The sequence below is a fragment of the Hordeum vulgare genome, chromosome 7H (genome assembly GCF_904849725.1).
Source record: "Hordeum vulgare subsp. vulgare chromosome 7H, MorexV3_pseudomolecules_assembly, whole genome shotgun sequence".
Taxonomy (NCBI): Eukaryota; Viridiplantae; Streptophyta; class Magnoliopsida; order Poales; family Poaceae; genus Hordeum; species Hordeum vulgare.
This window is the reverse complement of record NC_058524.1, coordinates 125,846,507-125,874,236: the sequence shown is the minus strand read 5'-3', so window position 1 is coordinate 125,874,236 and position 27,730 is coordinate 125,846,507. Positions and strand designations below refer to the sequence as shown.

Below are 27,730 nucleotides of genomic sequence, written 5' to 3'. Positions count from 1 at the left end.
ACTGTAAGATAGGTAAGATAATTTGGGCTAAGCCCGTAATTAACCCTGCCCATTGGGCCTCCTCCGTTGGTACGTTGTACCGGTCATAACACCCACCCCACCCCACCCCACCCAAATTCTTTCTTTCTCAGATATTGAAATAAATGCAGCAAAGCTTTCTACTGAGAATTTTGATCAGATGAAGAGGCTCTATACGCTAGGCGGTCGAATTAGTACTACATTTCCAGTACAAGTTGCTACAATTCCTCAACTTGGAGCGAAAACCCACACGGGCAGCGTTTCGTCCGCACAAACGTCTCTTCATCGAAGCTCTGATCTTCCTCAGGATACTCATGCTCATGGTCATGAGCAGAGAAACAAGGATCTGGCAGCCGATCCGCGCGTGGACGCTGATTGGTCGTGGTCGCACCAGAGCATTGACTATCACTCCTGCTTTTCTGGGGATTATCAACTTTAGCTGGTCTCTCTGGCCCAGGCGCTGCTGAGCGTGCGTTGTAGGATTCTTTCAATCGTTGTCTTGTTACAATAGAACAGAGCAGCTGATACCACCTAGACAGAGCCTGAGCTTCCTCCTGCTTCCTTTCCGCAGCGTCTCTCCGTTCCTCCTCTTCTTCATAGGCCTGCCAGGAAGTGTTAACCAAGATTACAAACATGTCACATCACCTCGGTGTGGAGCTTGAGCTCAAAATTTCTAGCTGCGATGACGAAAGGGCACTGCCAATTCACCAAAAATACTATCCTTCATACTGCTACATTTGTATGCCCATACAATTATTTGACATGCTACACGATTTATTTATGCTGGTATATTTTAGGCATACATGTGAGTTATAGATCTTCAATGACTATAACCTAAGTCGACAACATTACTAGGTTGTATCGAAGATCTTGTATATCTTATTGACAGGATAAATGGTTTCAGTCATTGAAAGTGAACCAAATGCAGTATCCTCGACATACCTCCAAAATGACATTTTTAAATTCGTCACATACAACAATTCCGTCAAAAACTGGAACGCACCGACTGCTTCGGTAATCAAATCCAACCATGGCAGGAGCATAGTCGATTCCAAGCCTCTTTGCAACCTGGAATATTCTTGGTTTCCTCAAGTGTACGGTGCCAGGTGGAAGGCACTTCTCTGACCATACATCAACTTGGCCACGCTCATTCTTGGAGATGAAATTTACTCAGTATGTAGGAACCACAAAAGAAATACTGATGGTTACTAAATGGTAAGTGATGCTCATTACCTTTGGCACGATGCCATTTACAGCACGAGGAAGTTGCAGGGGTTCGAGCTGCCATTTACCATATAGTTCCATGGTTGTCTGAAGTTCATCTTCGTTACTATTGGATTCACGTGACTGAGAGTTAAAAATCCTCTTTGGTCGTGTGACAGTCTACATACAACAGAAAACAATTATTCCACCTATGAAAAGACGAGACAAACAAGATAAGCATGTGCTTCTGTTATACACCTTTGCAGCCGACTCGTTTTCTCTCACTTGCAGACCCTCCGTCAACCATCCGTGTCTTGATTGCAGTGTTTGAACACAAGATCTAGGATAAACAGAATGCCCCTTACAGAAGCCAAGCACTGGACCCTTGGGATGAAGAACTTGGTTCTTGTGCAGCCACTTCTCAAGAGCATATAGGTGATGGTCTTTGTAGGCCTGGATGGTTCCATAAATATTAACTAAATTAAGATAACAAGTAATTTTGGAAGAAGCAAAAGGGGGTAAAGTAGGTTATATTAATCTCTCTCAAATCCTGTATCGGCTGTACCTGCTGATTGGTAGGAAGAGGCTCTGTTAGGGCCCTGGTCTGAAGTTCAATATCTTCAGAGTCATTAGTTGCTGCCAATTCGAGCTGCTCTAATGGTGCCAAAACCTTCTCCCACCACTCTTGATTCACTCTTCCCTGGACAATTCTGTGCCACTGCAAGCAATACCTGTAGAGCATGATTGTTATGCACATGTAGAACATGCCCAAAGCAGCACCAAGTTACGGAAAGGATCCTCAAAATTTCTCATTTAAGTTGTTTATCCTTTAAATTAGGAAGATATCTTTTAGCCTTGGGCCTTGCCCATAAGCCAACTAGACATAAGATATATGATTTGTTATTTACTTTGGATTGTCTGAGAAATTAATCAAGAGAGTAAATATAAAAATAGTCCATCTACCTTGCCTCACAGGAGACAACCCCTCCCCTACCTCTTTCCAAAATCCTACCCCTAACAAGAACTTCCCTAGTCAAGAACACTAGTGACAGAGCAGGCATCTGCTGCATGAAAAAAGTACAGAAGGCCTGTTTGGTAGATGCACAAATATTGCCACCTTGGTCACAAACATATTTTTCTGGCTCTGTCCCTGAACCTTAATGGCATAAATTGAATGTTGCACTGGAAAAATCATAGAATTACTAATATTTGCCAAGTTTAAGACTTATTAGCAATACAGTACTCCAGGTCACTCAGTTCAGATTGAATTTGCATTACAGGTTGTTGCATTAGCAAAGAATAATTTCAGTAATCATGCCTACAGTATTCACTTTAGTTGCATTGTTTGGTTTGGCAAGTAGAAGGTCTAGTAAAAACCAAAGACATAACTAGTATATATCGCTGTAACAGCACATAGAAAAACTTGTAAATTCCAAAGGAGGCAAACCTTCTAGTCACATCTTTAGCACCACCTCCAGCAAAGGCAACAACGTATCTCAAAGGCTTCCTGCAAACAGCAGAAGCAGCTTCTACTTTTCTTTCACCGTCAATAATATCATTTACAACATCAACATGCACCCATCTTCCAGTCGATGTCTGGCCACCGCAGTATACCTCGGCCCAATATAATGGCGGTCCACTTCTCGACCAAACTGCGCTTGAGTTGGACGCAACTTCTGCATTTTTACGTAATTTCTTCAACGGTGTAGAATCTAGTAGGGTGCCAATTGACTGACTGGATGTGGCAGCTAGCTTTTCCTGAATTTCAGCTCCAGTGGCTGAAAGGGCCATTTGCAGTTGCAACTCAAATTCCACATCCCCTTTCCTTTTTGGTATTTCAGCATTACTGGATGTGAATGGATTTGGACTGCTGGATGATTCATCTTTCGATGTTGATGCATATTTATCTGCCTTGCAATTTGACAAGTTTTTAGACAAACTCTTGCAAGCTGATGTTCTTTTCAAATTTCCAAGATCACCTCGTTGCTTAGTCCTACTGAAGCTATGTTCAGTATTAACTTCTAATCGAGCCGGAGAAAGAGTATTAAACTCATTATGGCCTGCAGCAACAGAACTACAAGGTAGTGCCCTTGTAGAAAGCCTAGTTCCATCTTGATTTGGTGTCCCCATTGCTTTAGCATCAGGCTTGAGTCCAACAACATCCATATTTGTAACAAACCTACAAGATGTGCTTAGGTACGGCTCAAAAGATGGCAAACAAAAACACAGTATAATGTAGTAAACCCCTAATTCTTGCTTAATCTTCATGGGAACTTTGATAGGGTTGGAGAACTTATAAAAAACACAGATATAGGATTAATTTCAGAACTGAAACCCAAGTATTTTATCAAGTCTAACTTCAAGCGAGCAAAGATGCCTAATTGCCACTTACTGGCTTTCAGCCATTCTCCTGAGCCATCTTTTCTTAAATATATTTAAAACATGACTCTTTTAAAATTACACACAAAATAGAGAACATAAAATCCAGTTCTCAACACTGTGAATTAACTAAATCATACATAGCATGCAAAATGATTTACTATTAATATGCACCTGTATGGAACCAAATTTGGAACTAGGGCATCAATATGATGCATCATGTATGATTACTGAAAGATGTTAAGACATGGGGATATGCCTAAACTCCAGCACACAATTAGTTGCAGGGAGCTATCGTACCTAGCTGTCAAGTTGAGTGCCCTAAACAGTGCAACTGATAGTGCACAGACCTGCATTGCAAACCATTTGTTGGTCAGTTTTACAATATGCTGCTTCAGAAGATAAATTCCATTTATAATGGAAGATAGAAAATAAACTGTGGAGCAAGAAAACATGATTACTATCATTCATATTTTTTTCTAGGGTTCTTAAATCTGAAAAAACTTCAAGGAGGCATAATGTCAGCCTATATAAGGAATTCAGGACAACTAATTTCTTCAGCCAGCAAAATCTTAAGGGAGACAATACAGTACCTCTTCAGCAGTGCCTTCATGACTCTGAAGAGCGAAAGCCATATTTGATTCAAAAGACCCCTTGTCAGCAGATCGTGCAATTGTACAGAAAGTATGATGGAACTGCATGCACAATAAATGTGTTTTACGAAAGAGAAAAAGAACAAGTGGGAAGTATTGTCTCATGCAATAAATACATGTAAGGCCCAGAAGGGGCTTACCCAGCTCACAAGACTACGCAGTTTATTAGCGTCCAGTTTCAGAGTGTCTACACCATTCCACAATAAGTGGTGTGGTAAAACAGATAGAACTGAAGCCTGAAAAGAAAATTTAGAACAAACATGGTTTAGCTTGAAAGGTGAGTTTGTTCAGTACTTCGGAAGAAAGACATCTCCAGTCACCAACATTAGCATAAAATAAATAAGAAAATCTTGATATTTCATCATTTTGAAACATGAGCAATTTAAAATGGTACAACCGTACAAATGGATACCAATATAATGCACCTGAATAAGAGGATCATTGCAGGCCTTGTCAACTACCCTACCCCTTGCTAGCAGGCAAAGTAAATGGACCTTGTGCATGAGTTCAGCCAACTCCTAAATAAATCAAAAAGTAGTAATTGGTCAATATTAAAAAGATCCCTAACAGAAGAAAAGAAAAAAGTAATTTGAAATATAATACAAAGAAACAGGAACTGATGCCGTTTTCAGAGGATATGGATCAAGGCTTTCTTGTGACCAGGCTGCAGAGCATTACACTACTCAGCAAACAAGCTGATACCTGGAACTCCTCAGCAGTCAGCACATATTGTAGGGCCACAGTCACAGACACAAATTCATTTCACAGGTTAAAAGGTAAATGCAAGTGTTTATGTGCACGTGGAGGCAGATGCCTTGATTAATAATAATATCTTCGCTGGTGAAATGTTTTACCTTCTCTTCAGCAGTATGCCTTCGAACACTCTTCTTTTCAGTTGATGAAGGTACATCAGTGAACTCAACGGTGACCGTCTCACCAAGATCATGGGAATAACCCTCTTTGCATTCCACCGGAGAGACATGCCCATCCTCCCATTCCATGCCAGCTGCATCACCATCACCAATTGCCTCCGGCTCTTTTTCCTCCAGATTTTTCTTTTCAGAACTCCCCGTGTTGCACCTTTTCTTACCCGCATCGTCATTCCGTTCGGTATTGACTTTAGCTTTTTTGCGTTTGATCCCCAATGCGGATTCCAATTCCACCTGAAGTGATCAGCGTAAGCAAATCCCATCAAGGAATACATAAGTTTGCCTTCCATAACTAAATTTAACCCTAAGCCGTATTTCCCTCCTACGATGAGAAATAGAAACTATTTTCAGAACCAAACACCAAGTTTTCTTTTTTCTCGCTCAAAACTAGAGTTGCAAAAAACTGGAACACTTTCAGTAGATGAATCGTTTCCTCTCAATTAATTTGCGCCTAAAGTTTCAGCCCATTTAATCTGAATGCTGTACAACTATGTTAATACGGGAGAAAGAATACAAGTACGTATATAATAAGTATAACAAACACAAAACAACGAGAATCTTGTACTCCATTATCGACAGAAACAACTTCCCCTTAATCCCCTGGAATCATAACACCCAAGTTAGCGCCTTTTACTACCTTCCCAGCAACCGGCATTTGCGCTCTCGCCTTGGTGGCGGGGGATTTCCCTTTCGCGGCGGGCGAGGCTCTCCGGCGATTATTGGCGCCGCCGGCTCCAATATCCTCCGCTCCACCTCTTCCTGCAGGAGGAAGAACAATAGCTTCAGCGAAAACACACGATGATAAATAAATTATTGAATAAGATAGCGGCAGGGAGGGTCGGACGGAGACAAGCAGCACCTGAGGAGGCGGGGGACGAAGCCGGCGGGGGTTGGGGCTCGCCGCGGGTCTGGCCCCTGGTCCGCATCGCTAGAGCCTCTAGTCTTCTTCTTCTGCTTGGCGGCAGGGGGGAGATGAGGGGTTAGGGGAACCGAAGATGGCCCCGGGGGCCGCCGTTAGGTTTAGGGAAGCGGAACAACGGCGGCCGCGACCGGAGGTGGTGGTGGCCGAGTGAGTTTCGCGCGCCGCGAGGAGTCGTGGGACCAATCCTGGGAGGGGGAGTGGGCCCGACATGGAGCTGCACGGGCGTGTGGGCGCGTGGCAGAGTTTGCTCCTTTCTTTTCACCGGCTTTGAGCAACCGGTTTTGCTAAAGGCGAATGCTATCAATCATCCGGCTATCAATTGAACAGTTTCCTATAAAATGGCTATCCACGTACGGCCTCCGTCCGCTCCTATCGTTTCCTCCGCCACACCGCTCACACCTACCGCAACCTCTTCGTCGACGGCGTCGCTTCGGATCATTGATGAGGCCTCTGGGCAGGTGCTGCCCCGCATTGGAGGGACTCGTGGATCCGCTGGCAGGATTCGTAGACCGAGTCTCGGGGCGCATCCTCCCATGTGTGGCTTTGATGGCTATAGAAGAGACGCCTGCTGCAGAAGTAAGTTCCCCAACTTCGAATCTTTCCTCTCCTAGGCTGCCATCTTCCTTGCAGTCGGCTCCGCCAGAGCTTCCTCTCAGTTCTTGGGCGGATCTGGCTGGCTCTTCAAGGCCTCGGCTCTGCTCCACTATAGTGGTGCCGGGTGAGAAGGAGCCTGCTTATGGGCAGGCACGCGCGGGATCGCCTGCAAGGCGCGAGCTCTGCAGCTCGCCAGCCAGGCCTGCCCAAGACGCTGGCCGGGACTGGACGCTGGTGAGCTCTTGGTGTGCCCGTATCCTGGCACGGCGTTAAGAAGATCACCGCCCGCAGCTGCTAAAAGATCTGGGGCGGCAACGGCTGCACCTTGATGACCGTCGTGCGCTCTCTCCCGCAAAAGCATTCAAGAGACGATTCGGGAACTGCTGCTACCGATGCCTTGGCTCCAGACACAAGTTCTTTGAGTGTCGCGACCCTCAAATTTGCTACACCTGCAAGCGGACGGGGCACTTGGAGCGTGAGTGTCCCGTTCGCCGTCTCAAGGGATCGGCCCCGGCGGTGCCCCCATCCACCCCAGCACCTCCATCTGCCTCCGAGTTCCCACCGCTGCCAGCCTCACTTGCCTCCGGTGGCCGGGTGTCTCCCTCCCGCGCCGGCGTCGCTGTCACACCGTCGGGCCCTGCCCCTGCCCCCGTGGTCGCGATGGTCGCAGACTACATCCCGGGCGCGGCGCATCGCAGGCCAGCCACTTCGACCTGCTCGGTGGTCAGCACTCCGGAGATGGAGGAGGAGTCCTACCGTCTGCGCACCACGGCGCCGCTGCTCACCGTTGTTGGTCCGTGTTCGGGCATCACCGCGGACATGGTGGGGAAGGTTGTGGAGCACGACGAGGGCTTCCCCTGACGTGACATCAGCGTCGCCCTGCTTTTCGAAGGACTTTCTGCTCGTCCTGTCGGATTGCCACCAACGCGACCTCGTTTTAGAGCGACGTCAGCTGGTGGTGGCTGGTGTCAAGTTCCTATTGAGGCCCTGGTTTCCGCCGCCGGGCGGCAACAGGGTTTGGCGGTTCTACTGCAGAGTGGCCATCGAGAGACTACCCTTGAATGCTTGGTCTTGGGACAACGTTCAGGAAGTGCTCGGCAAGAAATGCAGGCTCGATCTCATTGAGCGGCAATCCACGACCAAGACCAAAGTCTCGGCCCTCTATGCCTGGTTGTGGACCTGGGACCCGGACCTGATCCCTCGGGCATCTGATTTCAACGTCGTCAACCTCCCCGACGTCGCAAGGCCTCGGAGATACTTGCCGGAGGGCACGCCCTCTGAGCAAGGAAAGGAAGGACCTCACTTCCCGGTGCTCATCCACCTGGATGTGTCCAAGGACTACACGCCGGTGGAGGACAAGGATCTTGAGTGGACAAGGATCTACGAGCACAAGGAATGAAGGATGGGCACCAAGGATGGCGAGCGCAGGGCTCGTGCTGCAGTTTCGGAGGGCTCTTTCCTTGCCGCCTGCCGCGATGATGATGATGGTTACAATGGTGGCGCTAGGCGACGGGGCAAGCGCAGTGGTGCACGCGCTGGTTTCTGGCAGGGCATGCGGGACCGTGCGCACTGTCGGGACATCGCGGCCCGTGCACCGAAGCAGAGACGCTACAGGCGCCACGACGGCCCCCTGGATACCACACCTCCGGCAACCTGCTTACATTTTGTGGAGCAGCAACTAGCGGTCGTCGGAGAGGAAGGTACGGCCATGCAGCTGTCGTGGGCCCAGACAAGAGCTTTCGTCACCCCCTCCCTGCAAGTGATTCAGGGGACTAGGTCAAAGGACCAAGCCATGCAGCAAGACTCTCAGGATAGCATCAGTGATGCGTACAGTGTGACGGATGCGCTGGTCGGCCAGGATGCCCGTGCTGCACCACCAGTGTCTGATGGTCTCCCCCCGGCGAGGCTCTGTGCACGTTCTCGGGGCCACTCCCAGCTACTGGATGCGGTGCAAGAGGATGGAGTTGTTGCCCCGTGGATGCCTTCTGGTGAGCTGTTGCCGCAGTGCTCGCCGCCTCGACAGTTCTCGCAGACCTTGCATGACAACTTCCCGAGCTGGTCCAGCCTCTTTGGCAGTTGCGCGGCCTCCGTCATCGCTGCAAGAGCAGGCAATTTCCTGAGAAGCGGGCCTCCTTGCTATGACCTGCCCCCGCTACCGCCATCGCTGGAGGCACCTGCCTGGGACTGCCCGGTCTCGCAACACCCTCTGCCTGTGCCAAGATGAGTGGTGCCTGCCCCTAGCGGTGGTCCATCTAGGCTACTGACTGGCACTCTCTTGCAATAGCTAGACGAATGATGATTCTGTGACAACAAACCTTCCCCTCCAACGGCACCAGAAGAATGTTGCTAACACTCCCCGGTAATGAAACTAGAAGAATGTTGTTGACGGCCCACCAGCGCGTGGGTTCACAGCAGTTTTCGAGGGTAGAGTATTCGACCCAAATTTGTTGGTACGCCAGACAAGAGGTGAGAGAATACTCTCGAGTATTAGCAGCTGAATTTGTCTGATTCAACCGCACCTGAAAGATTAGTATCTGCAAGCAAAGTAGTAACAGCAAAGTAGTATGATAACAACGGTGTCAAAAACGATTTGTTGACACAGTAGACTATTTCTAACGATTGTATCAATGGCACCAAGTTGCCTCGTTGACGGAAATTGTCGGTTCCCGTCAACGACCAGCGATCAAGATTGTAGCAGGTAGCAGCAGTGTAACGAGTAATAGCAGTGGCAAGGAACAGCAGTACTGACAGCAGTAGCAAGTAGCAACAGTAGCAAGCGGCAGTAGTAGCAACAGTAGCAGCAGAGCAAGACAAGTAACAGCAGTAGCAACAGTAGTAACAGCAGCTGAGCAAAACAAGTAACAGCAGTAGTAGGACAAACTTGTAGGCAATGGGTCGGTGATTTGTTTGGATGATATTCATCATGCAACAGTTATAACACGGAGAGATATCTGGCTACCTCCCATTCGTCAATGTGATGTAGGCATGCATTCCGTGTGTCGTCATACGTGCTTAGGGAAAAGAACTTGCATGACATCTATTGTCCATCCCTCCCGTGGCAGCGGGGTCCAAAAGGAAACTACGGGATATTAAGGTTCTCCTTTTAATAAAGAACCGGACCAACGCATTAGCAATTGGTGAACATATGAACTCCTCAAACTATGGTCATCACCGGGAGTGGTTCCGGTTATTGTCACTCCGGGGTTGCTGGATCATAACACATAGTAGGTAACTACAACTTGCAAGATCGGATCTAAAACACACATATATTGATGACAACATAATAATTTCAGATCTGAAATCATGGCACTCGATCCCTAGTGACAAGCATTAAGCATGGCAAAGTAGTAGCAACATCAATCTCAGAACATAGTGGATACTAGGGATCAATCCCCATCAAAACTAACTCGATTACATGATAGATCTCATCCTACTCATCACCGCCCAGCGAGCCTACGAATAGATTACTCACGAACGACGAAGAGCTTCATGGAATTGGAGAGGGAAGAAGGTTGATGATGACGATGGCGACGATTACCCTCTCCGGAGCCCAAGACGGACTCCAGATCTGCCCTCCAGATGAAGAACAGGTGGTGGCGACGGCTCCGTATCGCAAACGCGACGAAAACTTCTCTTTTTATTTTTTTCTGGGACGAAAGTGAACTTATAGACCTGAGGTTGGGGCCGCGGAGCCGTGTGGGCCCCGCAAGCCTGCGCACCGCCACAAGGGGGGTGGTGGCGGAGCCAGGGCTTCTGGCCCACTGGCCCACCCCCTCACTTGGAACTTGGCGCAGATATTTTTTCTTATTTTCCAAAACTGCTCCCAGTAAATTTTCAGGACATTTGGAGAACTTTGATTTCTGCACAAAAATAACACCAAGGCAATTCTGCTGAAAACAACGTCAGTCGAGGTTAGTTCCATTCAAATCATGCAAATTAGAGTCCAAAACAAGGGCAAAAGAGTTTGGAAAAGTAGATACGATGGAGACGTATCAACTCCCCCAAGCTTAAAACCTTGCTTGTCCTCAAGCAACTCAGTTGACAAACTAAGATTGAAAGAAAAACTTTGACAAACTCTATTTGATCTTGTTGTTGCAACTATGTCTAACTCATAACCAAAATTTCAGCAAGATCACAAGTTAACCACATAAGCAAATGACACAAAGGTCTCACGGTAAACTAATATCAATGGCATAATCAGCTAACGAGCAAATAATAATGAGTTTCAAATACCAACACTTCAATCAAAACAAGCATGAAGCAATATGAATAGGTGGTATCTCGCTAGCTCTTTCTGAGACCGCAAAACATAAATGCACGGCACTTTCAAAGATCAAGGGCTGACTAAACATTGTAATTCATAGCAACAAAGATCCAGTCATAGTCATACTCAATATAAATCAAAAGCAAAGCATAAAGATGACAGAGGTTCTCTCTAATTGGTGCTTATATAAGAGGAGGATGACTCAACAGGAAAATAAATAGACAGGCCCTTCGCAGAGGGAAGCATTAATTTGCAGAGGTGCCAGAGCTCAAGCTTTGAAAACAGAGATAATAATTTTGGGTGGCATGCTTTCATTGTCAACGCAATGACCAAGAGTTCTCAATATCTTCCATGCTACTCATGCTATAGGCGGTTCCCAAACAGAAAAGTAAAGTTTTAACTCCTCCACCACCAATCAATCACACTCCACGGCTAGCCGAATCCTCGGGTACCGACCATACTAACATCAATCCGGGGGGGTCTTGTTTTACAGTTATGTTTTCGATTTAAGCGTTGAACTGGGCATTCCAATTACCGGCCCCTTTCTCGTGAATGACAGTGAATAAACACATGTCGAGGATAACACTCCTAGCATGGAAGATACCAATAGCCCCCTGTCACCACATGAGCGGTTCGGGTATGCAAAACAAATTATTTCTTGAAGGTTTAGAGAGTGGCACATGCAAATTTACTTGGAACGACAGGTAGATACCGCAAATAGGTAGGTATGGTGGACTCTCATGGAAAAACTTTTGGGTTTATGGAAGTGGATGCACAAGCAGTATTCCGCTTAGTACAAGTGAAGGCTAGCAAAAGACTGGGAAGCGACCAACTAGAGAGCGACAACAGTCATCAAGATGCAATGAGTTTGACTAACATTGAATGCAAGCATGAACAGGGTATAAATCACCATGAACACGAACATCATAGAGGCTATGTTGATTTTGTTTCAACTACATGCATGAACATGCGCCAAGTCAAGCCACTTGAAACATTCAAAGGAGAATACCATCCTAATCATAGTCATTTCAAAATCTATGTTGGCATTCAAGACAAACCATTATAAGCTCTCAGCTAAATAAGCATGGCATCAGAAACTATGATCTCTAAGTTGTCATTGCAAACATGGTTCTCTCACAACAAAGCTAAATCTGGGTCGACAAGCTAGTCATATTTACAAAAACAAAATAGATAGAGTTCATACCAGCTTTTCAGTCTCACTCACTTCATCATATATCATCATTATTGCCTTTCATTTGCACGATCGAACGATGTGATCAATAATAAGAGTGCTCGTGCATTGGACTAAGCTGAATTCCCCCAAGCTTAGGCTTTTGGCCTAGCTTGGCCTACTCCCAAGGATGGTCCTGGCGAAACCCAAAATCATAATGGGTGTGTATACGGGAGTGCTGCAGCCACTGCCTGAATAGCTGCCTCATGAAGTCGAGCAACAGTCGCCTCCCTCTCATACTCCTCTGCCTCTCCTATGGTTATGTAGTATCTTCGTTTTACGTGAAAGTCAAAGAAAGCAGGAGCAGGAAGGGTAATATGGAAAACACGTTGTCGGTTAAATATCAAGCGGTATAGGGGGATCCATGATCTCTCTCAAGGAACCGGTAGCGTGTTAGAGCGACACGATCAAGGTAGGCTGTACGGAGAGGAGGGTCTTCTGGACGGATGGATACTCCAAGAAAATTTGCTAGGCATGTAGCATAAACTCCACCAAAGAAATCCCCCTCACTGGCATTTTTATTCATCCTCCTTGCTATTATAGCTCCCATATTGAAGCTCCTGTCACCTGTTACTGCGCTCTTAAGGATACTAAGATCAGAAGCGCATAGGTGACAATGTGCACCCTTGCCGTTAATGCACCTACCTATGAAGAGGGCAAGGTAGTGCAAGGCAGGGAAATGGATGCTTCCTATGGTGGCTTGCGTGATATCTCTGGTTTCTCCAACAGTTATACTGGAGACAAAGTCTCTGACCGAAGACTTAGAAGGATCATTAATACTACCCCCATTGGGTATCTTGCAAATCCTATTGAAATCCTCCAAATGCACGGTATAAGATTTATCGTACAGATCAAACAGTATGGATGAGTCACGGCCAACTGAAAATTTAAATCTACGCACGAAAGAGGCAGTGAGCATAGCATACTGTTCACATTTATCTGAGAGGAATTCTTCTAACCCGACATTGCGGACAAGTGTATCAAACTCATCCTTGAAACCTGCTTCGATCATGAACTCATCGGAAGGCCATTCACATGGTTGTACCGGTGCGTCCCTTAGTTGAAAAGGTTCGGGCTCCTGAAAAGAAAGACGAGGACCCTTCTTACTTGAGGAACCACCATGAAACTTCCTCCTGAACATAATTTCCTTTTGCTGAAATTTTTGAAGTTCAAGAGAAAAGTGAATGAAGACCAACCATACCTTGTAGCAACTACTCCTACTAGTGCCTAGAGACCGTATCACGCGCTAAAACTACTTGGGACCAGCTAAAATCAACATTTCTAGCTCAAGAACAGGGTCACCAAGGTAGCAAGAATATGCGAAGGATAAAGTACTAGAGAAAAAACTAATTGGACCAATGGAGGAGTCACTTACCAAGGAGTAATTTCCCCAAAACGGTTCGGAGAATGGTGCTTTGAGCAAGGAGATCGAAAATCACAGCCAAATGAGCAAGAACACGGGTTTGAGCTGCGAAACAATTTTTTCTGGAAGTGGAAGAAGAGGCTGGGAGCTAGAATGAGTGGAGGGGGTGCCTGTGGGCCCCACAAGCTTGCACTCCGCCACCAGGGGGGTAGGTGGCGGTGGCAGGGCTTGTGGCCCACTGATCTGGGGCCCAGGCCAGCTCTCATGCCCAGAAATTTTCAAAAATTCCAGAAAAAATCATACTAAATTTTCCGGACCATCGGAGAACTTTTATTTTTGAGGTATTTTTATCCGGGACGCTAAAACAGAAAACAGGAAAAACTAAACTAAATCTATCATTTTTCTTATAAGCAAAAGAAAATGAAAGCTCAAAACAGAGGTATGTGACTCTTTGATTCATCCGTTTCATGGCCATCGAAAGAAATCCGTCAATGGGATTGATCAAGTCCTTATGACAAAACCTTCTCGAATCGCAAGAGAGAACGGAGAATTTTCTAATAGCCACTAAGTCACCTCAATGGGGATATGTATCTCCCCAACAAGCAAATCATACTTCATCTTGACATGAGGAATAGGGCATTCAAGGCTCCCAATAAGAATCGATGAAGTCTTTTCGATAGCATTGATGCAATGTACTTGATATCGTTTCTTCGGAAAGTGCACTGTGTGCTCATTACCGTTGACATGGAAAGTGACATTGCCTTTGTTGCAATCTATAACAGCCCCTGCAGTGTTTAAAAAGGGTCTTCCGAGGATGACAGCCATGGCATCGTCCTCGGGAATATCCAAGATAACAAAGTCTGTTAAGATAGTGGTGTTAGCAACCACAACAGGCACATCCTCGCAAATGCCGATAGGGAAAGCAGTTGATTTGTCGGCCATCTGCAGAGAAATTTCAGTGGGTGTCAACTTATCCAACTCAAGTCTACGATAAAGAGAGAGCGGCATAACACTAACACCGGCTCCAAGGTCACATAAGGCAGTTCTTACGTAGTTTCCTTTAATGGAGCAAGGTAAAGTGGGCACTCCGGGATCACCAAGTTTCTTAGGAGTTCCACCTTTAAAAGTGTAATTGGCAAGCATGGTGGAGATCTCAAGATCTGATATCTTCCGTTTATTAGTCACGATATCTTTCATGTACTTCGCATACGGAGACATCTTGAGCATATCAGTTAACCGCATCTGCAGAAAGATGGGTCTTATCATCTCAACGAAGCACTCAAAATCCTCATCATCCTTTTTCTTGGATGGCTTAGGAGGAAAGGGCATAAGTCTCTGAACCCATGTCTCTCTTTCTTTACCATGCTTCCTAGTAGTGAAGTCATTCTTGTCGTATTTCTTAGGTTGTGGGTTATCAGGATTAACCGTAGGTTCAATCTCCACATCCTCATCATTGCTAGGTTGAGAATTATTATGAAAATCACTGTCCATATTGTCACCAGGTTCATGTTCATCACCAGATTGTGTTTCTGCATCAGACGCAGAAATATCATTAGGTTCTTCCGGTGTGACAGTATTTGGCAAACTGGCATGCAGGTTTCTATCATCCTTCTTCTTCTCCTTAGGATGACTGGGTGTATCAGCATTGATTCCTTGAGAATCTTGATCAATTCTCTTAGGATGACCTTCAGGATACAAAGGTTCGTGAGTCATTTTGCCTCCTCTGGTAATGACTCTGATAGAGTTGTCATTTAATTCATTGAGCAGGTCATTCTTAGCTTTAAGTACTTGTTCTACCTGAGTAGTAATCATAGAGGCATGTTTACTCAGAAGCTTCAGATCATTGACATTTCTGTCTACACAAGCACTTAAATGGCTAAGCATACGAGTACTTTGTTCCAAATGTCTGCTAACATAATCATTAAACTCTGTTGTTTGGCAACAAAGTTGTCAAATTCATCAAAGCATAGGCTAGCAGGTTTATCAAAAGGAATATCACTCTCATCAAACCTACGCAAAGAATTCACTTCCGCTACCTGTATCGGGTTATCGAGACCATGGATCTCTTCGATAGGTGGTAGATTTTTGACATCTTCAGATCTAATGCCTTTCTCTTGCATGGATTTCTTGGCTTCTTGCATATCTTCGGGACTGAGGAATAGAATACCTCTTTTCTTAGGAGTTGGCTTAGGAGGTGGTTCGGGAATAGTCCAAGCATTATCATTGATCAGGATGTTATTCAGTAGGGTCCCAACTTGTTCTACAGTTCGTTCCCTAAAAACACAACCGACACAACTATCTAGGTGGTCTCTAGAGGCATCGGTAAGTCCGTTATAAAGGATATCAAGTATCTCGTTCTTCTTAAGAGGGTGATCAGGCAAAGCATTCTGTAGCTGGACGAGCCTCCCCAAGCTTGTGGAAGACTCTCTTCTTGGAGTTGAGCAAAGTTGTATATTTCCTGCAAGGCAGCTTGCTTCTTATGGGCAGGGAAATATTTCTCACAGAAGTAATAGACCATCTCCTGGGGACTACTCACACATCCAGGATCAAGAGAGGTGAACCAGGCTTTAGCATCATCCTTTAGAGAGAAAGGAAACAGCTTAAGGATGTAGTAGTGGCGGATATTCTCCTCATTAGTGAAAAGGGTGGCTATATTGTGAAGTTTGGCAAGATGGGCTACGACCGTCTCAGACTCATAACCGTGAAAAGGATCAGATTCAACTAGAGAGATTATCTCAGGGTCGACAGAGAATTCATAATCCTTATCGGTGATAAAGATAGGTGAAGTGGCAAACTTTGGGTCGTATTTCATCTTAGCTTTCAGAGATTTTTCCTTCCACCTGAGAAGTAATTTCTCAGCGTCATAGGCATCCTTATACGCAAGAAAATCCTCAGCTATCTCTCCCTCCATAGCGCAACCCTCAGGTATATCAGGCAATTCATATCTAGGAGAGCTAGATCTAGCAGGAGCAAAAGCAGGTTCTATCTCAATAGTATCGGCAATTTTAGAAGCATCACGAGCATTGGCAGTAACTCTAGCAATATGAGCATCAAGGAACACCCCTAGTGGAACATGAGGCAAAGTAGTATCTCTAGCAGTATCAAGCATAGCATCATCAGGAAAAATAGCATCTCTAGCAGTATCAAGCATAGTATCACCAGGCATAGTATCAAGCATAGCATCTCTAGCAGTAGCATCATAAACATCATCAAGCACAGGCGACATATCAAGATTTCTAGCAGGAGGTGATGTCGCAAACTTACTCATAACTGAAGGTGAATCAAGTGCAGAGCTAGATGGCATTTCCTTACCTCCCCTCGTAGTTGAGGGCAAGACTTTGGTTTTTGGATCCTTCAGATTCTTCATAGTGATCAACACATATAAATCCCAAGTGACTCGGAGAATATATCAATACCTCCCCGGCAACGGCGCCAGAAAAATGCTGACTGGCACTCTCTCACAATAGCTAGAGGAATGCTGATTCTGTGACAACAAACCTTCCCCTGCAACGGCACCAGAAGAATGCTGCTAACACTCCCCGGTAATGAAACTAGAAGAATGTTATTGACGGCCCACCAGCGCGTGGGTTCGCAGCAGTTTTCGAGGGTAGAGTATTCGAACCAAATTTGTTGGTACGCCAGACATGAGGTGAGAGAATACTCTCGAGTATTAGCAGCTGAATTTGTTTGATTCAACCGCACCTGAAAGATTAGTATCTGCAAGCAAAGTAGTAACAACAAAGTAGTATGATAACAACGGCGTCAGAAATGATCTGTTGACACAACAGACTATTTCTAACGATTGTATCAATGGCGCCAAGTTGCCTCGTTGACGGAAATTGTCGGTTCCCGTCAACGACCAGCGATCAAGATTGTAGCAGGTAGCAGCAGTTTAACGAGTAATAGCAGTGGCAAGGAACAACACTAGTGACAGCAGTAGCAAGTAGCAACACTAGCAAGCGACAGTAGTAGCAACAGTAGCAGCAGAGCAAGACAAGTAACAACAGCAGCAACAATAGTAACAGCAGCAGAGCAAAACAAGTAACAACAGCAGTATGACAAACTCGTAGGCAATGGGTCGGTGATTTGGTTGGATGATATTCATCATGCAACAGTTATAACACGGAGAGATATGTGGCTAGCTCCCATTCGTCAATGTGATGTAGGCATGCATTCCGTGTGTCATCATACGTGCTTAGGGAAAAGAACTTGCATGAAATCTATTGTCCATCCCTCCCGTGGCAGCGGGGTCCAAAAGGAAACTACGGGATATTAAGGTTCTCCTTTTAATAAAGAACCGGACCAACGCATTAGCACTTGGTGAACACATGAACTCCTCAAACTATGCTCATCACCGGGAGTGGTTCCGGTTATTGTCACTCCGGGGTTGTCGGATCATAACACATAGTAGGTAACTACAACTTGCAAGATCGGATCTAAAACACACATATATTGGTGACAACATAATAATTTCAGATCTGAAATCATGGCACTCGGGCCCTAGTGACAATCATTAAGCATGGCAAAGTAGTAGCAACATCAATCTCAAAACATAGTGGATACTAGGGATCAATCCCCATCAAAACTAACTCAATTACATGATAGATCTCATCCTACTCATCACCGCCCAGCGAGCCTACGAATAGATTACTCACGAACGACGAAGAGCTTCATGGAATTGGAGAGGGAAGAAGGTTGATGATGACGATGGCGACGATTTCCCCTCTCCGGAGCCCAAGACGGACTCCAGATCTGCCCTCCAGATGAAGAATAGGTGGTGGCGGCGGCTCCGTATCACAAACGCGACGAAAACTTCTCTTTTTATTTTTTCTGGGACGAAAGTGAACTTATCGACCTGAGGTTGGGGGCAGCAGAGCCGTGTGGGCCCCACAAGCCTGCCCACCGCCACCAGGGGGTGTTGGCGGAGCCAGGGCTTGTGGCCCACTAGCCCACCCCCTCAGGTGGAACTTGGCGCAGATATTTTTCTTATTTTCCAAAACTGCTCCCCGTAAATTTTCAGGATGTTTGGAGAACTCTGATTTTTGCACAAAAATAACACCAAGGCAATTCTGCTGAAAACAGTGTCAGTCCAGGTTAGTTCCATTCAAATCAGGCAAATTAGAGTCCAAAACAAGGGCAAAAGAGTTTGGAAAAGTAGATACGATGGAGACGTATTAGCTACCTAGGTGGGATGTGGCACGGTTCTCCTTGCCACAGGCTGAGCTTGCATGGGCCACTGGGCCTGAAGTGGTTTTTGGTCCAGGTGCTGCCATCAGTCCCATCCAGCAGAACACATCCCATGTTCCATCCGAAGAGGAGAGGCGTGCAAGACGGGCTCTCGTTGAAGCCAACCTCACCGGCCCAGGTCTGGTTACTGCAATCACCCAGCGGGTGGCATCGCTTCAGATCGACGAGCATCGGGCGTTCATCGGCAAAATTGCCTCCTTGCTGTCGGCGTCCATCCTGAGTTCACCGCCGCAGCCCACCTCAACCCGTCACAAGCTCAAGAAAAAACTACTCGGAGCAGTCAAGGTGCCCAGGCAGAGCGCGCGTCTGTCGCGCATGCAGTCTAGCCTTTTCTCCTCCAGGAGGTCACATGCGGCTATCTGTGTTCAGTTAGGCTTCATCAGACGCGAAGCAGACTTCAATGACGACACGCTCCTCACCTACGTGGACTTCTTCCGCGAGCCCATGCCGCCGGAGATAGGTTGCCAAGATTGCACAGATCGCCGGCCTTTCGTCTCCATCGCAGCTTCGCCTCCCGGAAACCGAGCTCCAGGCCATCCTCGAAGATCTCTCTGTCACAGCTGCTTGCCGCCCCCTTGCATCTGATCACCCATTGCTCCTCCAGTTTAATGTTTAGTTGTCATTTGCAATTTCAGTCCTTGTTGTTGGCTGCACGCTGTTGTTGCACCGGCTGTTCAGGTCTTGAACCAAGTAGCTTGTTCCTTCGGTCATCGTTGTTGGCTGCACATTGTTGTTGCGCCGCATGCTCAGGCACTGATCCTAGTAGCCCGAATCACGTCGTGCTCCGCCAGGGTGATTCCTTATGTAGCTATGTTTTGTTCTCCAATGAATGACAACCTTGTTGTTTTTAATTGGAATGTGAGAGGGCTCAATGATAGAGCCAGGCGAGCTGCCTCTCGCACGTTCATTGAACTGCTGATGTGCTTGATAATTTGCCTACAGGAAACGAAATTATCATCCTGCTCGACCATTGATCGCCTAGAAATCGTTGCCCCGCGCTTTGATCAACATGCATCTCTGGATGCTGACGGCACGCGCGACGGGATTTTGATGTGCTGGCGCTCCGACGTCCTGGCCGCTAGTGCGATTTCAGTGAGAACGTACTCGGTCATGGCAACCTTCGCTCCGGTGGGAGGTGGGTCTGCTTGGTCTCTGACTACGGTCTACGACCCTCATGATGACCAGTGGAAAAATGAATTCCTAACCGAGCTAGCTTGTATTCATAACATGATGGCCGGACCGTGGCTCCTCATAGGAGACTTCAACCTTATTACGAACCCGCAAGATAAAAGCAACTCCAGGGTGTGCCGTCGTTGGATGAACATATTTCGGGGTACTCTGAATTCCTCAAGCCTTCACGAGATCCCATTGATCGGGCGCATATTTACGTGGAGTAATGAGCTGGTTGTGCCTACGCTCGTGCACCTTGATCGTGCCTTTTTGCAACGTTGACCGGGAGTTTCTTTTCCCTGCAGCCAAGCTCCTACCGCAATCCTCAGCGATCTCCGATCATTGTCCGCTGCTTCTAATTAATGACAGAATAGTCAAGACTAACAAGTGCTTTCGTGTCGAATCCTATTGGTGGATGGTTTCAATGAGGTCGTGGAATAGTCGTGGGCAGCAAACGCTGGTAATGCTTGCCCCTGACTCGGCTGAACCGCAAGCTATGGTTGCTCAGCAAAGCCTTGCGAGCTTGGAGTAAAAATAATGTCGGCGGTTTACAAAAACAGTTCTCGATTGTTACCGAGCTTATCCTGCAACTAGACAAAGCGCGAGATCCGAGGACTCTTTCACCGGATGAGAGTTCCATGCGCTCAAATTTAAAAGCTCGCACGTTGGGTCTAGTGGTACTGCTCAAGATTAAGCTGCGACAAAGAAGCATGGTTCTTTGGCTTAAGGCGGGTGATGCCAACACAAAAAAATTCCAGCGGAAGGCAAACGTGAGACACAACAAAAACACCATTCATGTTCTACATGGCCTAAGTGGCGCTGTTTCTTCGATCAATGCCATGACCGACCTCGCACGCGAACACTTTACACAAATTTTTGGCTATCTAATGCAAAGATCGGCTGCTTTTAATTGGGACAATCTGGACCTCGAGCATGTGGATTTACCTGACCTTGAGGAGGACCTTTCGCTCGAAGAGATTAAGAGTGCTATTAATGCAATCCCGGCCGACAAGGCGCCTGGGCCCGATGGCTTCTCAGGTGGCTTCTACACAGCGTGCCGGGACACTATTAAACACGACCTCATGGCGGCGCTGAATCAACTCTTCCGGATGGATAGCCGAGGACTGGACAGAGTGAACCACGCACTACTAATCCTTATTCCCAAAAAATGGGCGCGGATGCCTTGCAAGACTTCAGGCCGATCTCGCTACTGCACAGTATGATCAAAATCTTCTCAAAGATTCTTGGTTTGCGGCTCGCTCCGAAGTATGCTCTGCTTGTGGACCAATGTCAAAGTGCTTTCATACATCACGTAGCATTCAAGAAAACTTCTTACACGTCCATAACACAACGAGATTCTTTCATAAAACTAAGAAGCCGACTATTCTCCTCAAGCTTGACATCGCAAAAGCTTTCGACTCGGTCTCATGGGCTTACCTGTTGGACATACTTCAAGCCAGGGGCTTTGGCTAGCGCTCGAGGGAATGGATTTCTATGCTTCTGAGAACTTCTGCATCCCGATTCATGATTAATGGGCAGATGTCGGAGACCATCCATCATAGGTGTGGAGTACGACAAGGAGATCCGATCTCTCCCTTCTTGTTCATCCTTGCTATGGACACCTTGCAAAGGATGATGTCCATGGCCACCGAGCAGGAGGCGCTTTCCAAGCTTCCGGGACGGAGAAGGGTGCCCCCCTGCTCCTTCTACACGCACGACGTGGCGTTGTTTATGAACCCCTTTGAGAATGACGCGAGGATGATTAAACTGATACTCAATTGTTTTGCGTCGCCACTAGCATTTTTACCAATGCGTGCAAGAGCTCGGCCCTAACAATTCGATGTGGCGTTTTGGATCTCACGCGCATCATGTATCCTTTGGGAATACCCATCAAGTCCTTCCCAACAGTTTATCTTGGCATGCCATTATCACTTCACAATCTGACTAAGTTGGATCTCGAACCAATGCTATTCAAGTTCGGGAACAAAGCGGGCATCTGGAAGGGTAGACTTATGTCTAAGAGTGGAAGGTTGGTGCTGCTAAAAACGGGATTGTCCTCCCCATCGGGGAACATTGCATGGGAAACAAAAAAATTCCTACGCACACGAAGACCTATCGTGGTGATGATCATCTACGAGAGGGAGATCGGATCCACATACCCTTGTAGATCGCTAAGCGGAAGAGTTAATAAACGCAGTTGATGTAGGGGTACGTCTTCACGATCCGTCCCACGAACCATCCCACGATCCGTCCCACGAACCGTCTCACGATCCGTCCCGATCAAGTGCCGAACGGATGGCACCTCCGCGTTCCGGACACGTACAACTCGGTGCCGATCTCCGCCTTCTTGATCCAGCAAGAGAGACGGGGATGTAGATGAGTTCCCCGGCAGCGTGATGGCGCTCCGGTGGTGGTGGTGATCTATTCCTGCAGGGCTTCGCCTAAGCACCGTAGAAATCCGATCTAGAGGAAGAACTACGAAGTAGAGGTTTACGGTTGCACGTGGCAAAGTTGTGTCTCAAAAAGCCCTAAACCCTCTAGTATATATAGGAGGAGGGAGAGGCTAGCCTTGAGGCTCAAGGAGAACCTCCTTGGCTCGGCCGAAGTGGAGGAGGGAGGAGTCCTCCTCCAATCCCACTTGGATTAGGACTCCTTCCTAAATTGCCCACTTCTTTTGGATTTTCCACCTTTTTCCTCATGGGCTTTCCTTGGATGACTTGTCAGCCCATTAAGCCTTATTGCGCATCCAATATACTCATGTGGACCCCTTGGGCATGGTGGGCCCACCCAGTGGGCCCCCGGAACCCATTCGTCACAACCGGTACACTGCCGGCAATGTCCGAAAATCTTCCGAAATCCAAATACCAACTTCCTATATATCAATCTTTGTTTCTGAACCATTCTGGAACTCCTCATGACGTTCGGGATCTCATTCGGGACTCCGAACAAAACTTCGGTCACCAACACATATAACTCAACTATACCAAATCGTCACAGAACCTTAAGTGTGCAGACCCTGTGGGTTCGAGAACTATGCATACATGACCTGAGACACTCTCCGGTCATAACCTTAGTCACATTGCTTGCAAGGACTATTGTGATGTTGTCTTACCGAGTGGGCCCCGAGATACCTCTCCGTCACACGGAGTGACAAATCCCAGTATTGATCTATGCCAACCCAACAAACACCTTTGGAGATACCTGTAGAGCACCTTTATAGTCACCCAGTTACGTTGCGATGTTTGATAACCTTATAATGCTACCATCGTTCTAAGAAAAATAAGGTGCATAAAAGGATTAACATTACATGCAAATCATAAGTGACATGATATGGCCATGATCTTATGCTTCTTGATCTCCATCACGAAAGTACCGGCATGATCTTCATTGTCACCGGCGCCACACCATGATCTCCATCATTGTGCCGTCATCGAAGTTGTCGTGCTATCTATTCTATTACTACTAAAGCTACTACCTAGCAATATAGTAAACGCATCTGCAAGCACAAACATAGTTTAAAGACAACCCTATGGCTCCTGTCGATTGCCGTAGCATCGACGTGCAAATCGATATTTAACTATTACAACATGATCATATCATACATCCAATATATCATATCATGTCTTTGGCCATATAACATCACATGCATACCCTGCAAAAACAAGTTAGACGCCCTCTAATTTGTTGTTGCATGTTTTCCGTGGCTGCTATGGGTATCTGTAAGTGCATCCAGTGCCCCTTAGTGATTTTGGTGGTTTGAAGACTTATAGGTTAAGTATCTAATGTGTTTATGAGTGTACACATGATCTATAAGTCATTGAGGAGTTTGAGATATTTGAAGAATATCGACCCCTAAAAATATATATCTTCGGTTGAAGAAATTGGTCTGAAGCTGAAGAAATGAATCGCGAGGAATCTGCGATGAAATTGATATTCCTCATGAAGATACTGAAATTGAGGAATTCGGTATGTCTTGAAGAAAATCACTTTGAAGAATTTGAAGTATGAAGATTTACTCTTTCTGTTTTATTTTCTTCGCATTTGAGTAATAGGAACACCGTACTGTTAAAGGGGGTCGAAGTTACACTTTGGAATGAATTTCCTCATGATGCTCAACCCAAGCCTAATCCTATCAAAATCCTCAAGTGAGGAATACGAGTGACATGAGGACTCTCACAGTTGAGGGTTCCGACCGTTTCGATATCCACGCCAAGTCATTGGTCTTATCCACTCCAACAGTCATATTATTTAAGGGCATTAGTGTCAAATCATGTCGGGATGCTCCCAGGCTATAAATAGACACCCCCAAAACCATTAGCTGGTTGGCTGCTCCGTTAAAAACTGACACTTGTCATAAGAGCAACCCAATTCCTTAGAGTCTTCGAGCGTAATTCATCAGTGAGGAAATACCCCATACACCGAAACCACAAACCAAATCTAGTGATTGAGCATCAGTGAAGAAGTTGTTCCTGTGTGGGACTGAAGCCTTTTACCTTTGAGGACTGTGCATCCTCCAGACGGTTAGGCGTCATGGTCTAGAGCTTTCCAGCAGTCAATTGTGGATCGTCGGGTGACCAAGTTTGTGAGGGTTTGGAAGTCTGCCCTGAAGACTTACCACGAGTGTTGGGCGAGGACTGTGTGTTCTTAGCCCAAGGAGAACACGGTAGGGACTGTGTGTCCTTTGGTTTCAATACCAAGCCGCTCCAAACCAGATGTACGACTGTCACAGCAATTGGAACTGGGTCATCAACGACTGTCTTCACTGAGAAACGGGTTCTAATTCCTCAACTCCTTACTTTCCTCGTATTATGTGTTGATGACTTTCACTGCTACTGTTTGAAGAATTTGCTGAAGACTTTATCTGAATTTCCTCAACCCCAAATTCTTCACGGCAGTTGATCCTCATCTGTATTCTGCGTGCCTGCTCACTGTGCAATCTGTTTTCACATTCCTCACTGTGAAAAACTGCTGTTGTGAAACTTTGCACTTCTGATCCTTTACTGTTTCCGCTGTGAGTTAGTCATCAGTGAGGAATTTCCTCAAAAGGAATTTCCTCAGTGATGAAATTCTAAAAATCTCCTATTCACCCCCCTCTAGTCGATATAACGCACTTTCAATTGGTATCAGAGCAAGGTACTCCCTTGTTCTGTGTGATTTTGGTTTAACCACCTGGAGTTTTAGTTATGTCGACTGCATGCATGTTTAAGGTGACTGCAGCATGTCCTACCTTCGAAGGAAAGAACTTTCCCTTCTGGAAGAACAAAATGCAAATGCATCTACAAGCTATTGATAATGATCTCTGGTATATTGTGGAACATGGCATCCCCATCATCTTTGCTAGTGTCTCTGCTGCTGATGTGAAGAAATTCAAGCAACTCGATTCTCAAGCGAAGAATATCATTTGTGGCCATCTGAGCCCACGCCAGTTTGGAAGAGTAAGTGCTTTGGGCTCTGCAACACTGATCTGGGAGAGACTGTGCAAAGTAAATGAAGGAGTATCAACCCAACGTGACTCTCGTGTTGATATTCTTCGCAATCTCTTCAATCACTTCAAGAGACATGACAATGAAAGCTGCCAAGATACCTTTGATCGCCTAACTGACATATCAAATGAACTGCAAGCACTGGGAGCTCGAGACATCACTGATCACGGAGTTGTGAAGAAACTGCTGAGATCTTTGGATTCTTCATTTGATACTTTAGTTCTGATGATTCAAGAAAGACCAGACTACAAGATGCTTGATCCAGCTGATATACTCGAAAGGCTAAATACTCATGAATTCCAGCTAGAATAAAAGAAAGATCTATATGGACCAAGCTATTCCAGACCACGTGCACTGAAGGCTAGAGCAATTTCCTCATCCGAAGAAGAAGACACAGATGACAGCATTAGTGACCCTGAAGAATTTGGACAGGAGCTTGCAATGCTCGTGAGGAAATTCCAGAGATTTACACGACGTGGCCAGTTTGGTAAATCTTCAAGAAGAGACATGAGGAAATCAGAATCTTCATCTGAGGACTACAAGAAACGAACCTGCCACAAGTGCAAGAAATCAGGTCATTACATTGTTGATTGTCCCCGTTGGGGAAAGGAATCAAAGAAGAAGAAATACAAGGATGACAGTTCTGATGACTCGAAGAAGAAGAAGAAATCTTCAAAATCCTCATCTTCAAAGCCCTCATCGCACGAGAAGACTAGTTTCAGAAAGGCTCGGGCACTTATTGGCAAGGAAATGGACTCAGAGGCAGAATCAGAGGAAGGTGATGAAGAAGAGGGTTCTGATGAAGACTCAGAATCCGGACAGGCTAGTCTTGCACTGGCAACCACTTTCGTCAGCAAGTCAATCTTCAATCTTGAAGAAAATGATTGCACCATCCACACTGATGACTATGCTGATGACTTCGCTCCAACCTATTGCTTCATGGCAAAAGGTTCAAAGGTACCAAATAATGTCTCCTCCTCTGATTCAAGTGACTGTGAACCTGATGATTATAAGAAACCCAGTTACAGTAAACTTGCTATCATTGCCACTGAACAACAAACTGCCCTGGAAAAGCTTCACAAACTGCTAGATAAAAGTGATGATCTGTTGAATGATGAAATGAACCTTACCCAAATCCTCACTGAAGATGTGAAAAGTCTTTAGTCTAGATTTGATAATCTTCAGGATCGTTATGATACACTCCTCACTGATCATGAGAAGCTTTCATATGAATTTCTTCAAAGGAAGCTTGATCTTGAGAAGCTGAGGATGTCTCATGATGATCTTCATATGGAAAATGATTCATTACTAGCTCAACAGATCAGCGCTGGTCAAGTTGAATTCATTCCTCCAGGTCTTAAATGCATTGAATGCGAAACTGCTAATTCCTCACCAGAATCATCAAATGCTACTATTGCTACAAATTCTTCAACTGCACGTGTTGTGTCTATTTCCTCACTTGAGGAAAACACAAATGTTACTGATGAAAATGCAGGGTTGAAGGAATTGTACATGACAGGCATATACAAAAGCCTCAAAGGACATCAAACCCTTTGTGATGTGCTCAAAAAGAAGATCTTGAACAGGAACCCGAGGAAAGAAGGAATTGCCTTTGAGAAGAAATTAAAGGCTGATGGATCTTATTGGAAACCTGAGCAGTATCCCAAAACCTCATGGGTTGCTGCTACTGGGCCTCTTTTTGATCCATCTAATCTAACTGGCTTTTCATGTGAATTATCCTATTCCTCAGTTGAGTCATTTGGCTCCAACTATAAAGTGTTCAAAAACCAATCTGGTGAAGTATTTGCTCGATATGTTGGAACTAGCTGCAGGAATGGCCCTCCCTTGAGGAAAATCTGGGTTCCCAAAAGTTGTCTTGAGAATCTTCAGGTGAATGTCCTCATGACACCACCACTGAAGAATCTGAACCCCAGATCAAATTCCTCAGGAGGACCAAAGTCTTCAAGAGGATCAAAATCCTCAACTGGTCAAAACTATGCTCGTACCCGTGCTAATGCGTCTAACATGCAGGGAAACTACAAGGAATATGAATATGAGCGTTACTCCTCAAATCATTATGTTCATAAATCCTCAAACCAGTTCTTTGCATATTCATATGAGTACTTTAACCCCCTACTGTTAAGAGAAGTGCATTGGCTTCAATGCCACCTTTCTCATATGGTGCTCGCAGGATGATGAATGCTTTGCCACCCCTTCAGATGTGGGTGGTGAAGAAATCGAACTAATCACTTCTGCAGGTTAGGTCTCCAGATG

At 45.9% G+C, this 27,730-nt stretch overlaps 1 protein-coding gene across 1 annotated transcript; it reads right to left on the bottom strand.

Annotated features, from left to right (window-relative positions):
* Positions 1 to 134: 134 nt before the first annotated feature.
* LOC123409758 (DNA repair protein RAD4) lies at positions 135 to 6,205 on the bottom strand. The gene is made up of 13 exons (XM_045102621.1): positions 6,042 to 6,205; positions 5,820 to 5,941; positions 5,108 to 5,416; positions 4,679 to 4,771; positions 4,394 to 4,489; positions 4,194 to 4,295; positions 3,901 to 3,950; positions 2,669 to 3,400; positions 1,787 to 1,952; positions 1,480 to 1,674; positions 1,252 to 1,401; positions 961 to 1,170; positions 135 to 620 (listed from the first exon to the last, which is right to left on the bottom strand). The coding sequence occupies exons 1-13, from the start codon at positions 6,106 to 6,108 to the stop codon at positions 237 to 239; spliced, it is 2,676 nt and encodes an 891-aa protein (XP_044958556.1). The 5' UTR covers positions 6,109 to 6,205; the 3' UTR covers positions 135 to 236.
* Positions 6,206 to 27,730: the final 21,525 nt, after the last annotated feature.

What these genes read in the sequence shown, in the direction of transcription:
- LOC123409758 (XM_045102621.1), bottom strand. Translation starts at nt 6,108, where the DNA reads ATGCGGACCAGGGGCCAGACCCGCGGCGAGCCCCAACCCCCGCCGGCT. An exon ending in GGCATACTGCTGAAGAGAAG is followed by an intron (nt 4,772 to 5,107) that starts GTAAAACATTTC and finishes TGATTTATTTAG; the next exon opens with GAGTTGGCTGAACTCATGCA. An exon ending in GCACTCAACTTGACAGCTAG is followed by an intron (nt 3,401 to 3,900) that starts GTACGATAGCTC and finishes CACATCTTGTAG; the next exon opens with GTTTGTTACAAATATGGATG.